Genomic DNA, 16,168 nt, shown 5'->3' on the forward strand with positions numbered 1-16,168 from the left:
ATTTACTTTTGCTGTCATGCAGTTTATGTTACATTACTTCTAAAAAGTCAGTTGAAGAAATATTGTGTTGACTAAAATTATAATTGCTTTTATTTGCATCAAGCTTCATCTTAAGCTTGTATACCTAATTTAGAATGAATCTTGGAGTGAAATAACCTCTCTCTGGGTTGTTCTTAAAACTGAATAATACTGTCATGCACCTAACTAGAGCTTACTTGGATCAAAATGATTCATGTGAAAAATCCACCTTAAGTTAGGACTTCAATTGAAATTTTCACCTCTGGCAAATAACAGTTCTCTTTTTTCTTATTGTATACACATGCTTATAAGATGGGTCCAAGTTGTATACACATGCTTATAAGATGGGTACAAGTTGTATACACATGTTTATAAGACGAGTCCAAGTTGTATACACATGCTTATGAGTCCAAGTTGTATACACATGCTTATGAGTCCAAGTACGGATCCAGATTTACCAATGCCCAGTGTGCTGGCAGATCTATGCTTATGTGCCTTGTTAAGAGTAATCAGTAGAACAAACAACACAGACCCTGATCTTCCAGTTTAGTATTCAATAATAGATAAGGGTTTATGTTGTCTGGACCCAACATAGCAAGTATGTATTGTACCTTGATTTTTAAGTTTTGGTTGAAATTATGTCATATTGATAGCTCTTGTAGTCTAGCTGTTTACTGTCATTTATGAATCTTATATATTTCAGCCTTGTGTAAAAATTTTGGACCATTTGATATATCTGGACATCACTATTTACAGGACAGGTGGTACATTCACAACACAGTAATAGCAGTGCCATACCTCATTATCTCCAGGGTAGGGAATAGTGTGATACCCTCAGTCAGTCTGTATAAAACAACTCATCCAAAGTTGATGGGTTGAAATTTACTTGTTAGATATATAATTTATTTCTCCCTCTGGGGTCCTCATGAGGAACATAAGATGCAGAACTTGACAAAATCTTCTTAACACAACTAGTCCCAGTTTAAATTTGACTGCCATGGAACTTGGCAAATGCTATGGTCATCAGTTATAGATCCACATATCTACAGATTGCTTTGCTTCCACAATTTCTATTGGAGTTATTGCTCTTGAAGATGAATAAAGTCAGTCACATTAGCGTGTCTCAGCGTTAATAAAAGTTAAAGAGGACCACAACCTGTCCACTGCTTCTAACAAATATACATGTCATGAGTGGAAGCCAACATTTGAAAAGACAAGAAATATACTTAGTTTTAATCCCAACCAACAGCAAAGATTAGCACCAAGGTTTTCTTCTTTTTATCAAATGGAACCGACAGGTCCGCTAAATATCTAAAAACGTTTTCTTAAGATAAGGGCATAATTAATATGCAAAGTCTCTTGCTCATAATGTGTGTCATCCAAGAGCCTGAAGATGTAAACCCATTTACATAGTATGATGTTAACTGGCTGAGAAATGTAGTCTCCATATCTAGAGAAGTAACAAGTTCAGCTAATGTTATGTAAGGTATCATTAATTTACACATAACTCTCTTACCACAGAACCAGTATACAAGGATGATAGTATATACTTATTTATGAAAATGGAGCAAAATTCACTTGGAATTCAGTCTCAAGATTTATAATAAGCTAAGTCAATCATTGGTATACATAGAGCTGGCCTGTAATCAAACTCATCCAAGGTCTTGATAATATAATACTGTTTAACAAGTTGGATCAAGATTTGATCAGAAATGTAGTTGCTGAGTGTTGATAAGCATGGCTATTAGAAATGTAGTTGCCGAGAGTTGACAAGTTTGGCTATCCGATGCAGAGTCACTTCATTAATATGCATGAATTTCATTCATAATCATACTCAGCTAAAATCTTGAATAGGCCTATTTCTATACAGCTTCTTGAGTGGTAAAAAAAACTCAGCCAGTCGGATGAAAACATTACCTTATACATAAATAGGTCTCACTCATAATAACAATCATTCCACATCTTGATATTTTACACAGGCAAATTAAAATAGGTTAAAAATAGTCTTTCAAATATGCCAACCATATGCATGATCTTCTCATTAATAGTTATGGGTTTGCTCATAAATACAGGTTATATATCTGGATGATACATGTCTATTTACAAAGTCCAATAAAAAATACAATCACATAAACTGTCACCGAGTGTTGGTTAACTCAGCCAATCAGATGCAGAATCACCTCATTAATATGCATGGATCTTGTTGATAACTGTCCTCATGCAAGATCTTGATTTATGGCTATTTTGGTCAAAAATAGATCAGAAATAGTCTTTTGAATGGCAACAAGCTTGGCCAATCACCTCATTAATATGTGTAGATCTTGCACATTTTTGAACTCATTCAAAATCTTAATCCTATAAGACTATCTTCAAAGTATGATCAAAACTGGATCAAAAATATTACTTCCTGGTTGGTAAGAATCATAAGCAATCAAATTCAAGGTCACCTTATTAATATGCATGATCTTACTCATTATCAAACTCGTCCAAGATCTAGAAGATATAAGCCCATATTCCAAATTGATCAAAATCGGATCATCACTGCCATCCCACCTCTGTCTGCGTGGGTTAGAGTCTCGGATTCAGCCAATGTGGGTATGTGAGAAAGCTTGCCAGTAGCTTCTCGTGGGTCAGTGGTTCTTTCCGTGGTTTTCTCGGGTTCTTCCTCCACCATTAATACTGGCCGCCATGTATAGCCTATTGTGTGCTGAAAAATGGCGTTAAACCCTACAACAATAACAACAACAACATCAAAATCGGATCAGAATTATTGCATCCAGAGTGGTAATAAGCTTAGCCAATCAAATGCAAGACCACCTCATGGATCTTGCACAGTATCAAAATTATCCAAGATTCTGATGATACAGTATAAGGATATATTTAAGTTTGATTGACTCTGATTTGAAATGTAGCTTCCAGAGGGCAACAAGGTCAGCAATCAAATGCAAGATAACCAAAATAATATGCATGAATCTCACTCAAGATTGAACTTATCCAGAACCTTGATACAAGCAAATATTCCATGCTTGATCTTAACTGGATCAGAAACATAGTCTCCACAGTGGTAACAAGATCAGCCAATCAGATGCAAGATGACCTCAATAAATATGCAAGGATTTTTTTTTTATATATCAAACTCATCCCAGATCTTAATAGTATTACCAAGTTTGATCAAAATTAGATTGGAAATATGGTCTCCAGAGAGTAACAAGGTAGCCAAACTGATGCAAAAATCACTTCTTTAATGTGTGTGGATCTTGCTCATTATCAAACTCTTCTGAGATACAAACCTAAATTCCAAGTCTGATTGAAATCGGGTCAAAAATATAGCGTCCAGAGTATTACAAGTAATTGTTGACAGGAGGATGAGTAAGAATGGACAACACAAGAAGGACATGGGGATGTACCATAAACTCACTGGGCTACGTTCAGATGAACAAAATCAATACTAACATTATCAAAAGTATGATGCCATTGTTACTTCTGCCATGTATTAGCTTTGTCTGAGGATTTTATAAACGAGAGAGAGAGAGAGAGAAAACAGAAAGAAGCTAAATTATTGACAAAAGATATTTGTAGGTGCAGAAATTAATGCTACAAAATATCCATCCATCTATTTAACTCTTCCTATTTATCTCAACAACTTTTAAAATAAAATTCTCAGTTTCAATACACTTGATGTATGTATGAAACAAATCAACATTTCTCAGATTTTTCCAGTTGATTATTCAGTTTCAGTGTACTAAACATAATAAGAATACACACACCACACACAAGGTTTTTCATTGTAGACTCGTTTGCTAACTGGCTAAATTGTACATCAAGAAAATACCTCAGTATACTTTATATAATGGTTTCAGTGTGTGTGTGTATGTTTAGGATTTTTAACATAGCTTTAACAATTTTTCAGTCATATCGCTATGATGTCTGCAGTGGGGCAGTTTTATAGTCATGTCTAGCACGGAGGCATCATGCTGCAGACATGTAGCATGATGTCCCACCCAGTTACATTATCCTGACACCAGACCAACCAGTCCTAATGCTAACCTCTTCATGCTGAGCGCCTAGCAAGGCAGCTGTTAGTACCATTTTTGTAAGTCTTTGGTATGACTCGGCCAGGGGTCGAACCCACAACCTCCTGCTTCCGAGGTGGATGCTCTAACCACTAGGCCACCGGAGTAATATATAATGGATTCAGTGAATAATCTGATGGAAAACATGCATAGATAGTATTCTATCGAACTAGTTTGACATTTGTAACCAGCAAAACAACCATATATCAGAAAACAGAATGAAAGGTGTTGATGTGCAGAAAGTAATCATTTGGTTTACATGAAGAAAAGGGGTCCCGAGTGGTCTAAAGCGCTCACCGTTACGGATCACTGCCATCTCACCTCTGTCTGCGTGGGTTCGAGTCCAAGGCTCGGCTAGCGTGGGTATGTGGGAAAGCCTGCCAGTAGCTTCTCGTGGGTCGGTGGTTCTTCCCTGGGTTTTCCCGGGTTCTTCCTTCTCCATTAATACTGGCCGCCATGTATAGCCTATCGTGTGCTGAAAAATGGCGTTAAACCCTACAACAACAACAACAACCTGAAGAAAAATCTGATACACTGCCAACAACAGCTTAAGTTTTAAATACCAGTGTTTTGTCTAACTCAGCAGAATTGTACGAATCAGAGATCATCACTAGTTACATACTTCTGTACTTTATGTCCATATTTCTATATGAAATACTTGTACATATGAAATACTTTTAAGTTTTTCATTCAAAACTTATATGATTTCTAGTCTGGAATGTATGTAATAAAAATTAATACTAGTCAATATAAAGTGATTCAAGATCATAATTTGAAATAATGAAGACAAAAAGATACATTTAAGATATGGTGGATTTTATTGGTTCCAAAATGATCATTATCAATAATAAAGATTCCTCATAATTTTACCAGAAAAATTCAGATACAGGAGGACAATGATTAAAACAATCAATAAACAGTAAATCCATTGAAATACAATCCAGTGTACAGCTTGCGTGTAAAATTTCAATACCTCAGTCCTTAACTATGCACTGGATTTGACCTGCATTAATCATATAGTCCTTGGTTGTCCAACCTTTTTTGAAAAGGAAGAGGACAAACAAAATGCTTAAGGTCATGGGCCGCATGAGCAAGAACAGTTCCTTATCACTAATTATACACATTTCTGCATTCAGAGCTGTATGATGCAATATGTGAAGGACTGGGCCATATGCAATTGAAACATGCCTGATATAGTCCATCACCAACATGGTTTAGTTACATGCTCAATTTACTCATTTTCATCTCGTGTATGAAATTTACAAGCAACAGCATGTCTACAAAACAGGAGTCACAGTGACTCATTGATTACTGTACCAGGCTTATGAGCAGGCATTGTGTTTACAAATTCTCTATTTGATTGTGTAATCAACTGAAAACTGCCTCACTGTGAAGTTTCTCTAGAGTGCAATATAAGGACAGTACTTTAGTGCTCAGTGCCAAATAACCATCATGTTTCAAAATTTATGTTCATCAGCTGGTTTTTAATCAACACTGAGACATTATAAAAATCTGGACAAGGGTATCAGTTCCAATCCTGTCCAGATCAGGTCCACCTACATGGGGTCTCTGGTCAGGTTACCTCACTTCATAAGTCACTGCATGGTATAACCTTTCATGTGTTGATATGCCACTAAACAATAAACAAACAATCAATTTTCATATACATTCTGGTTTAGTTCTACGTGGAAGCTATGTAACAATATTTACCTATTTTCCTGATATGGCTGACATTAAAACATAAGAGAAATGTTTCAAAGTAACAAATATCCCCACTAAAGAATGACAATATAAACATGACGGTTCAAAAAATGTCTTTGGTCTTATCATAGATTTGCACTTGTTTTCACCAGGATAGTTGCCTTTTATTTCATGACTAGAAGCAGTAGTATGGGAAAACATGTACATTGTTCTATTTTCACGACTTAAGTGGTAAAGATGAAACTTTCAGAAATTAATGGAGTAAAATAATTCATTTTGGCAAGTGCCAAAATTGTGCACATTAAACTCGCAGAATATTCCAAAAGAGCAGCTTGATGAAAATTTATTTGCATAATTGGACCAGCTCCTGCTGGTTTGTGTCTAACTATAAACATCTCCTGTACAAACCAGTGGAATTTCATGTTCTGCTTTAGTACATGTTCTATGTATACAGATAGTTGGGAACACAAATTTTGCATTTAGTGATTGATAACAAATATAAAAATAATAATAATGGATGGTTTGCTGTGTGAAAATGTTTTCTGGAAACTCTTTGGCTCAAACTCCTCCGTCATGCTCCAGCAAATGTCTGCAAATCCCAAAAGTGTATGACCCTACAGAGTAAATTTTTGTATAAAGATTATATAGAAATGATTATGCCACAACTATCTCATGTTTAGCAAGACTGGTTTGCAGCACACAGGTATTACTAATAAGTAACAACTAATGACAGGTGTTAATTAGGTCAATTTATATCGTACATGCAGCCCAACATTTTTATACCAACACAAATACCAAGTAGACAAGATTTGTCTTTCAAAAATTTCATACAATGTAAATCTTAAATACTGATTAAATTTATAGCATGATTTACAAACACTCACAAATGTTATATTCTTCAGATGTACGTGGATTTCACTGCTGATAAAAGATGAATGTTAAAGCATAAATATTGCATACACAATTAAAACAGTATTTATATAATTTGTTGACAAGAAAATGATTACAAGTATTGAGGACTCCGACTAACAATAAATAATAAACATAAGATTTCAACACACAGATACCTATTTACAAGTGAACTGTAAAATTAAAAAGAGTACAGTGATCTGTACTTTCATGCCTCCACAAAGTTTTGAAAAGGTAAATGTAAAACTGAAGTTATTCTGAGAAAATGAAAGAAGGAACATACTGACAGATAATCTATGATCCACCTATTAGTGGGCATGTCAAAAAATAAAAGTGCTGCAGGTCCAATTTTTCACTTTAAAATTTGCTGACATTAAAAAGATTTGGATGTTGCAAGCACGGTTTAATGTTGGGATGTATTAGAGTAACTGTGTACCCTAAAACATTTTGTTCTCGTTTGAATATGGTTCTAAACTATCTCTGGCTTTTAATAAAAGCTGGCATAATTATTCAAAATAAAGGTATTTTAATTCAAGCTCTTTTTATGTATAGCACCAAACTGACAATGAATAACCTATTAAATTTAAATTTAATGGAAGGTGACATTTCAAAATGATAGGTATATAACAGATAAGCTCCTCATGTACAGTAAAACAAGATGGTTTGGGCATACATGTCAAACTCGATGCTGGAACATGTGACCTTGTACCTTGATCAAAAGCTGTAGTGAATGATTTGCATGAGCTTCGTAATAACTCGCTAAAGTATGAACAAAATCCATCAAGGGGTTAAGGACATATATAAGAATAAAAAACTTGAACCAAAACCCAAAAGCTTTTATAACCATGATCCTGACCCCAAGGTCATGGGATCAACTGTGATCATCACCAAATAAAAACCTTGTCTCAGCTTCATACTGATTCACCTAAAGTAGGAAGAAAATCCATCAATATCAGCAAACCTTAGCACAAACTTTCTATGAATGTTACCCTGACCCCAATGTCAATGAGGAAAGTGAGTGCATCTACAATGAATTATCTTGGCTTCATAATTATTAATGCCAAATATGAAGACTCTATCATTGCATTAGGATTTACTAGCAAATGAAAAACTTCAACCAAAACTTTAATGCAAACAGGACTGTAAGAATGTCTCACAGAAGCAAGCGTGTTCACCATTGATTGAATGGTCTTAGCATTATGATTATCCCAAATATGAAGAAAATCTATAAGGGTTTAGGAAATATTATATAAATAAAAAAGCTTTAACCAAAATCTTGATGCATTTTCTCTGACTGGGTTGATGGCAGGAAAGTGGCTAATATGAGCCTGATAACAGAAACAATATTTTCAGCCATATAATTTATATTTGTTCTGCAGGAAGTGATATTTCAATTGTTACTACTGTTAATAGATGCTTCTTTCTGAAAGTGCTGATTGTACTTGACAATAAACAGTGTAGACATAATCCTAGTCCTTGTCGTCTACCAGTTTACAACATGATTCTCAAAAAGTATCGATCCTGAAATTTAAATCTTGCTCATACTGTTCTGCAGGATAGAAGTACATACTGAATTCCAATGTGTGCAACAGGAGACAATTAAGTGGAAATAATGAAGGACAATTAATTTGTTACATTTATGTCATGGAAGGATAAATAAATAAAATGATATGCCAGAATTTACAAAACTTTTGCTGACATCATGAATATAATTCACCAATTATTTCTTAATTCCTAGTTTTACGCTTACGTTCATCCAAAACATAATGGTTTTGTGCCTGGACAAATGTTTGTGATCTTCTTTTACCAATGCAGTGGATTGGTCTGCTCTTCAATGATTTTAAATGGCAGACATTGTACCAATGGATGGAAGATGGCACACAATGTCAGCTGAATGAACATGACTACAGAATTTTATGAGAGGAGAAAATCTGAGAAAACTTGCAGAGAAGATTCAATGTTCACAAGTCTACTGTGAGCCGATCTGAACAACATTTAGTACCAAAAGAAAGCTCATCAATGAAAAGGTAGATTATCTATTCCTGATGCTGAAGGCATCTAATATAAATATAAAGTATTAAATTAAGTGGAACAAGGCAACATCCCATGGTTTAAATATACCGAAATAAAGTAATATCTCAGATTAAACCCAGGTAATTATTGCTGGTGAAAACTATATGTACATAGAAAACCAACCACCTAGGAGTGTAAGGAAATAAGGGAAGGGTACATTCCAAGTTCTGAGGCTGCATTATATATCATGGAATGGATACTACAGTCGAAATTGTTAGGCTTCATCACATATGGAGTAGATACTACAGTCAAAATTGTGAGGCTGCATTACATATCATGGAATGGATACTACAGTCAAAATTGTTAGGCTTCATCACATATGGAGTAGATACTACAGTCGAAATTGTTAGGCTTCATCACATATGGAGTAGATACTACAGTCAAAATTGTGAGGCTGCATTACATATCATGGAGTCAGAATTGTGGTATATATTAAGAGTGACAAGCACAATAATACTTTATGGCCAGTTGTTGCAAAACATCGTACAAATTCACAATACATATTGCAAAATGACAATGCTCTTTGCCGCAATTCGGCAGTCTTATTCCTGGAAACAGTAAAACAATGTTGACAATCTTTAATGGCCATCACAGTCACCTGACCTCAACATAAAGAAAATCAGTGGCATATTCTCAACATCTGACTTGCATGATCTTGGTGTGCAATTCAATCTTGCCAAAATCTAGTGAAGGAGGTGCACGATTTTTGGACATCGTTCACTTCAGATTATGTCAAAGCTTTAAACAGCATCATACTCCTAAAGATTCAAAGATGTTATGAAGTTCAGAGAACATATTACTGAAACCTAAGTTTTCGAGTTATTGTGTTTTAATAATGCAAATTAATTGTTCATGATGTTGATGTCAACTGTGAGTAGTGTCATTTGTGGCACATCAAAGTATATGATTTTAACAATAAAATTAGTGATAAAATATATTTATCAAGGTGCATTTATTCCATGGATAATGTTGACTAAAAAGAACTATTAATTGGGGGAAAATCTGAGCTGGGGTTAATGCAAATTATGTCATTTTCAGATCAATTAAACATCTTGAAACAATTATTACTACCAAATTATATGGTATAAAACATAAAAGGAAACGTGCCACTTGAGACAGAAAAAAAATCACTCATATGGATACATTACAGCACCATAAAGATGGGTGATGAGAACTACTTCATTGGTAACCTTTGGTCTAGTTTGAAGACGATATGAATTATTCCTTAACATACATACCGTACATACTTGCTTAAGAGTCCAACTGCAAAATGCATAGACCCAGATCTGCCATCACATAATGCGCTGGTAGATCGAAATTTATGTAGTTCATTAGGAGCAGTCAGTAGAACAAACAACAAAAACCCTGATCTGCAGGCACATTTTGCGAAGGAAGATCAGTGTCTATGTTGTCTGCAGTTGGCTGAATTTATAATTTGAGTACATACGGTACATATTTTTTTCCATTAAGGAAAGCAAAGATAGAACACAATAAAAAAAAGTGTATCTATCAAGAATTTTGCATAATTAACACTATTGTTTATATATTACTTATAAATACTTAAGTAAACCATAAATAATGCCTGTTTTGGGAAGGTACAACCAAAGTTATTCAATTAGGTAGTACAAGACTCACTGCTTATTTTGGTACACAAATAAAATAACAGTTTGACATGTCTCTCAGTTTACTGCAAACAAAAAAGAATTTTCTATTCCAAAACTTAAAGACTCAATTAAAATCAATGAATTATTTTCCATGCTGTTGCAACCATTTTAAAGTTTATAAAGACTGATGATTATGACAGAAATAATGTCTTTAAATGATTCTTAGCCACATAAAATGTATTAGCATTGCATAATACTGGATTATAAAGTGAATAAAAATTACTTCAAGAATGTTACTTTTAAATGGAAAACAAAATGATGAAAGGCAGTCTTTAAAAAAAAACGTAAAACAGACAAAAGGACAATGAATACTAGAAATAGAATGGTATAATGGCCATAATAATGTGTCAAACATTTATGATACTGTTCTATCCATTCTGTTCTTCTCCACTTTTCTTTTCCTTCTCCATAATTTCAATGATTTTCAGCTCTTTCTCTGTTTTGGCCTTGTTTCTTTTCTCAAATTCAAGTCTGTAAAAGAACAAAATACTGACCTGTAAAATATTTATTGAAAAAAATTCACAGTGATGCAAATAAAGTACAATTTCACTACAGAAATATGACACTTAACTGCAAAAAATAAAAGATCTTACAGATGTATTCAACAAACTGTATAACAGCAAGTGGCACATTTTACAGTATTACTTAATACGTTTCACAAGTGTAGTAAACAAGAGTTGGAAATTCAATGAATCAAGTGACAGCTAAGACAGCATTGCATGACTTAATGCCACATGCTATTGCTAACAAATGTGACATTTGTGATAATCAAGTCGTCATTCCTGACCTTCACCTCTGACCTTTTATTCCGCAAGGTACTTGAGTTATATTTACTCTGATGATCTTATTGGAAAGTCTGGATGACAATTCAATACAGCAACCAGAGACTGCTTCAAAAATGTACATCAGATAGTATGGTCTAACCCTGTGTTATGTATTATATGTATATGAGAAAAAGAAATATATTTTATTTAGAACCAAACATAACAAGAACTGTGTTTGAACTTTTTATGAAATCCCTATGTTGATATCACCATCCATTCTGGAGTGTGACAAGATTTTCAATACGTTCATTGTGGCAGCCATACCAGTTACATTAACACTATTTTCATTCAGGACAATCAAGATATCATAATTAGTCTACTGGTGAAAACCCCATGTCAACATGAAGTTCTATTCAAGATGACTAGCAATAACAAGATTATCAAGATGGCTGCCATAATGGCCATAATGGATGTCAAATTGGTATCCTATTCATTTAGTCCAAACTAGACATAACAGGTCATGAAATCCCAGTGTTGATATAACTTTCTATCTGGAGTAGCAATACTACTTTCAAGATGGCCACTGTTGTGGTCATATCAATATCATATCTGCACCATTTTTATTCAAGACCAACCAAGTCTTTCTGTTAAAAACCCAATGTTAATATGACTCTCCAGTGTTCTCAAAGTAGCAACAAGATTTTCAAGAGGGCGCCATTTCCAACTGGACTTCCCAGGTTGATATGACCATTTAGGGCCAAATGGACTTCCCAGGTTGATATGACCATTTAGGGCCAAATGGACTTCCCATGTTGATATGACCATTTAGGGCCAACTGGATTTCCCATGTTGATATGACCATTTAGGTGGAATAACAAGATTTTCAGGACAATAACTGTGGTTGTCATACTGGCTGTCAGGGCAGAGCCATTTCATTTAAGACCAATTAGACATCATAAGAAAGCTTATGTTTAACACACACATCATTATTACTTTCCATTATGCAGATGTAATAACAAGACTTTTAAGATGGCTGCCATGGTGTCCAAAATGGACATCAGAACAGCACCATTTTCATTTAAAAACAAGTAGACATGCAAAAACAGACTAAAAAATCATATGTTGATATGACCATCCTCTTAGGAGGTACAAGAATGGCAAGATTTTAAACATGACCACTGTGGTGGCCATATAGTATGTCTCAGCAAAGCCATGTACATTTAGGACCAACTAGGCATCATAAAGAGTCTTTAGGTAAAAACCCAATCTCAGTATGACCTTCCAATTGTAATAGCAAGTGATAACATGATTTTCAAGACAGCTGTCTTTGCGACCATACTGAATGTCAGATTAGCATGGTTTTCATTTTTGACCAACTAGCCATGATAAGAAGTGTTTTAGTAATATTGCCAGGCTGATATGTTGATACGACTATCAGAAGGAGTAGTGATAATATTTTCAGAAGGGCTATTTTTGTGGCCATTCTAATTGTCCGAGTAGCATCAATTTTGTTAACAGCCAACTAGACCTTGGGATGAATATGTGTGCAAAGTTTCTTGGCAATCATCCAAACAGTTTAGAAGCAGTTGCAATAACGAACTTGTGCTAACAGACAGAGACCTGGATAACTAACAACAAACCAAAAAGCCAACCCATAAGCTCTTCACTCTTCTGGTCTATTTAAGCACAGTGATTTGTAAACATGGGCATTTTATGATGAAAACCACAACATTTACCAAGTTTCACAGTGATCCACCAAAAACTCCTGGACAAGTGACATTGACAAAATTTTCTCATACAATACAAGGCAAAGAATGCAATATATCTAAAAACAATTAATGTAGAGAACAGTAATCGTGTGCATCTTCAAATGATGACCAAAACAAATGTCATGGTGATTTGGTGTATGGCAATCCATCAAAAACAGTGTAACTAATTGCTCTAATTAGACTGCAGTAGACAGATGAACTAACAGACATGAGGATTCCTATATAGTCTTGCACACCTATAAAGGAAGAGATGTAAAAAAAAGATACTTTTTGTGTGGCTTTTTTCAGCATTAGGAGTGCTAAGACACTGTGCTTACAGAGATGGAAGTCAAATAAGTGTTGTACCCTTTTGGTGTTGACTCCAGTCACCTCCAGTCAAGGGAAAGACCACTCTGCTATGACTTTGAAATAGAACACTGAACACTTTTAATGCTAAAAAACAAGCCAAATGCCATAATATCATTTTTCACATGGGAAGACATATTTCATGATCATGTAATGTAATTGCAGATGAAAACTTAATAATGTTAAAGTACTAGAACTTAAAAATTTTCCACCATATAATGATGCACAACTGTAAGACACTGACCTATTAGTGATGATCCTGTCTATGACCATCTGTGTTGTCAGTTCAGTTTCACTGTCTATTATCTTGAACTTGCCCCGTGACTTGGGTTCCTACAAAAGAAAAAACCAAAGAAAAAACTAACTAATCTGTATGCTAAATATCAACATGTTGCCATTCTGGTGAATTATGTCCCCTGACATAAATTTCATTTTCTGTATCATCAAATAATTTTATTGGGAAAGCAAATTTTGAAAAAGTAATATCTCATAATGTTTGGATCATTGATGTTTAAAAATTACTGTATGGTGCTGACAGCCTTATAAGAGATTATAAGCCAGGCTGTCCAGACAGCTAGTTCTCTTTCCAACCCCCAAATAAAGGGAAGTCTTTATATATCACCATCCATATCTGAACTTTGCATCAATTTGGGAAACAGTTCACTAATAGTAAATGCAACAACACAGTATATCCTCTCTCATACACTGCTTATCTTTTTAAAAAAACTACTTAGAATAAATCTGCACATCCCTAATTTTCATCAGCTGATAAACAGCACCAAATAAGGCTTCAATCCTTTATTAACATGTTTCGACTGGATACCATTACTTACATACAACTTACATAGGAAAACTCGCTGGTAATATATTTTAAAAAATGTTTCGCTCAAACATGTTGACCATTTTTACTGAAGTTAAATCCTCAACCCCCAAAAAATGAAACTTTTTAGTTAAAAAGAATTTCTGCATAAAGCAATCAAATCTAAATATTTTCAATTTTATATGAAGCGTGTGTGTTTTATTTTTATTTTTAACATAGCTTTAACATTTTTTCAGTCCTATCACTATGATGTCTTGCAGAGTGTCAGTTTATAGTTTTACACTGGGGCATCATACCACAGACACATAGCATCATGTCTCACCAAGTTACATTATCCTGACACCAGGTTGACCAGTCCTGACACTAACCTCTTAATGCTGAGCGTTTAGCATGGCAGGTGTTAGTACCATTTTTATATGTCTTTGGTATGACTTGGCTGAGGTCTGAACCTATGACCTCCCACATCCATGGTGGACACTCTAACCACTAGGCCACAGGAGTAGTCTGGATATGAAGTGTTTTAGAAAAGTAGAGAAACCTTAGGTTTAAAAAATAAATTTATGAGTTGTATTCTTTCTTTGCTTCTCAAAGGGATAATAACCATTTATAGATCATGTAAGAACATTGCATACATGAGGAATGTACATCCTATATTTGCTGTTACAGAACAAACAAGAGTCCCTTGAAAGGACTGATGCTCTACTATGCAAAAAGAAATCCAGGAATTCAAGACAAAACCATTTCTTGCTTTTAACTGTGGAGTGTCAAAACCATCTCTGATATTCTTCTGTGATAACAAGATTTTCAAATTAGCTGCTCTACACATATTGAATGTCAGCTTGGCACCAGTTTCATTTGGACAAATTAGACAGCATTAAAAGTCTTTTGGCGAAAAGCCAATGTCGTAATGATCATCTACTCAGTAGAGTAGTGACATCAAGATTTTTAAGACACTCATAAGAACAGCCATAATGACTCCATGACTAGGACCATTTTGATGGAAATACCCCACCATAATGATTATCCATTCAGAAGGAGTACTGCCAACAAGATTTTTAAGAGAGTCATCACAGCAGCCATATTGGTTGTATGACAGGCACCATTTTCCTTTAGGACCAACTAGGTATCACAAAACGTGTATTGGCAAAAACCTCATGTTGATATACTCATCCTTTGGAAAGGAGTTGAGAAAACACTATTTTTTATGATATGCCTTTCCATTCAGGAGTAGCAACAACAAAGATTATTTTCAAGATGGCTGCTGTGGACATAATACTGGATGTCAGATCACTACCATCCTCATTTAAGACAAACTGGACATCATAAAAAGTCTTCCAGTGAAAAGTCCATTTCAATAGGACCTTTTGTTCAAACATAGTTATGATAACAAAATTTTTAAGATGGCTACCATGGCATCATTTTTATTTAGGACCAGCTAGACATAATTTTAAGTATTTTTTTAGTGAAAACCTCGTGTTTTTACAACCACCCATTAAGGAGGAGTACCCATAACAATAATGTCAAGATGGCAGCCATGGAGACCATACCGGAAGTCAAATTGGAACCCTTCCCATTGTGAACAATTACACATCATAAGAAGTCTTTTAGTTTAAAAAAAACAACAACAAAAAACGCTGATTCGACCATCCACTCAGAATGAGTAGCAATAACATGATTTTCAAGATGTCTTTTATGGTTGCCATATTGGACATCAGATTGGTATAACAATCCCTTCTAGTGAAAATCCCATGTTGATATGACCAACCATTCCAGTGGAGTAACAGAAACAAGATTTTTGGAATTTGTTGTTTGTCATCCATTTGTCTGTCTATTAGTTCTAAACTACTTGGAGGATTGTCTTGTTCAGGCATATGCAACCTATGGGCTATGGACCTGAATCAGCCTACAGCCTGGTTTATCTGATTGTATACATCATAGGGTGTGCCTTTAAAAATCGTTTTTTTCTGGCCTGTGCCCTTGAGAAAGTCTAGTTGGTCCTAAATGAAAATATTGCTGCTCACTCATCCAGTAT

The 16,168-nt window shown here is 34.7% G+C and overlaps 1 protein-coding gene across 1 annotated transcript in view; it reads right to left on the reverse strand.

The window, feature by feature from the left end:
* Positions 1 to 4,890: 4,890 nt before the first annotated feature.
* Positions 4,891 to 16,168, reverse strand: part of LOC149802970 (ethanolamine-phosphate cytidylyltransferase-like) — a 77,844-nt gene continuing 66,566 nt past the window's right edge. The window contains exons 14-15 of the mRNA XM_089952510.1: positions 13,561 to 13,649; positions 4,891 to 10,909 (exon numbers count right to left, since the gene is read on the reverse strand). Coding sequence (XP_089808636.1) covers positions 10,807 to 10,909; positions 13,561 to 13,649 — 192 coding nt within the window. The 3' untranslated portion in view covers positions 4,891 to 10,806. The remainder of the gene's footprint in view (positions 10,910 to 13,560; positions 13,650 to 16,168) is intronic.

This window comes from Sinohyriopsis cumingii, chromosome 3 (assembly GCF_028554795.1).
Source record: "Sinohyriopsis cumingii isolate HCF-2022 chromosome 3, ASM2855479v2, whole genome shotgun sequence".
Lineage (NCBI taxonomy): Eukaryota > Metazoa > Mollusca > Bivalvia > Unionida > Unionidae > Sinohyriopsis > Sinohyriopsis cumingii.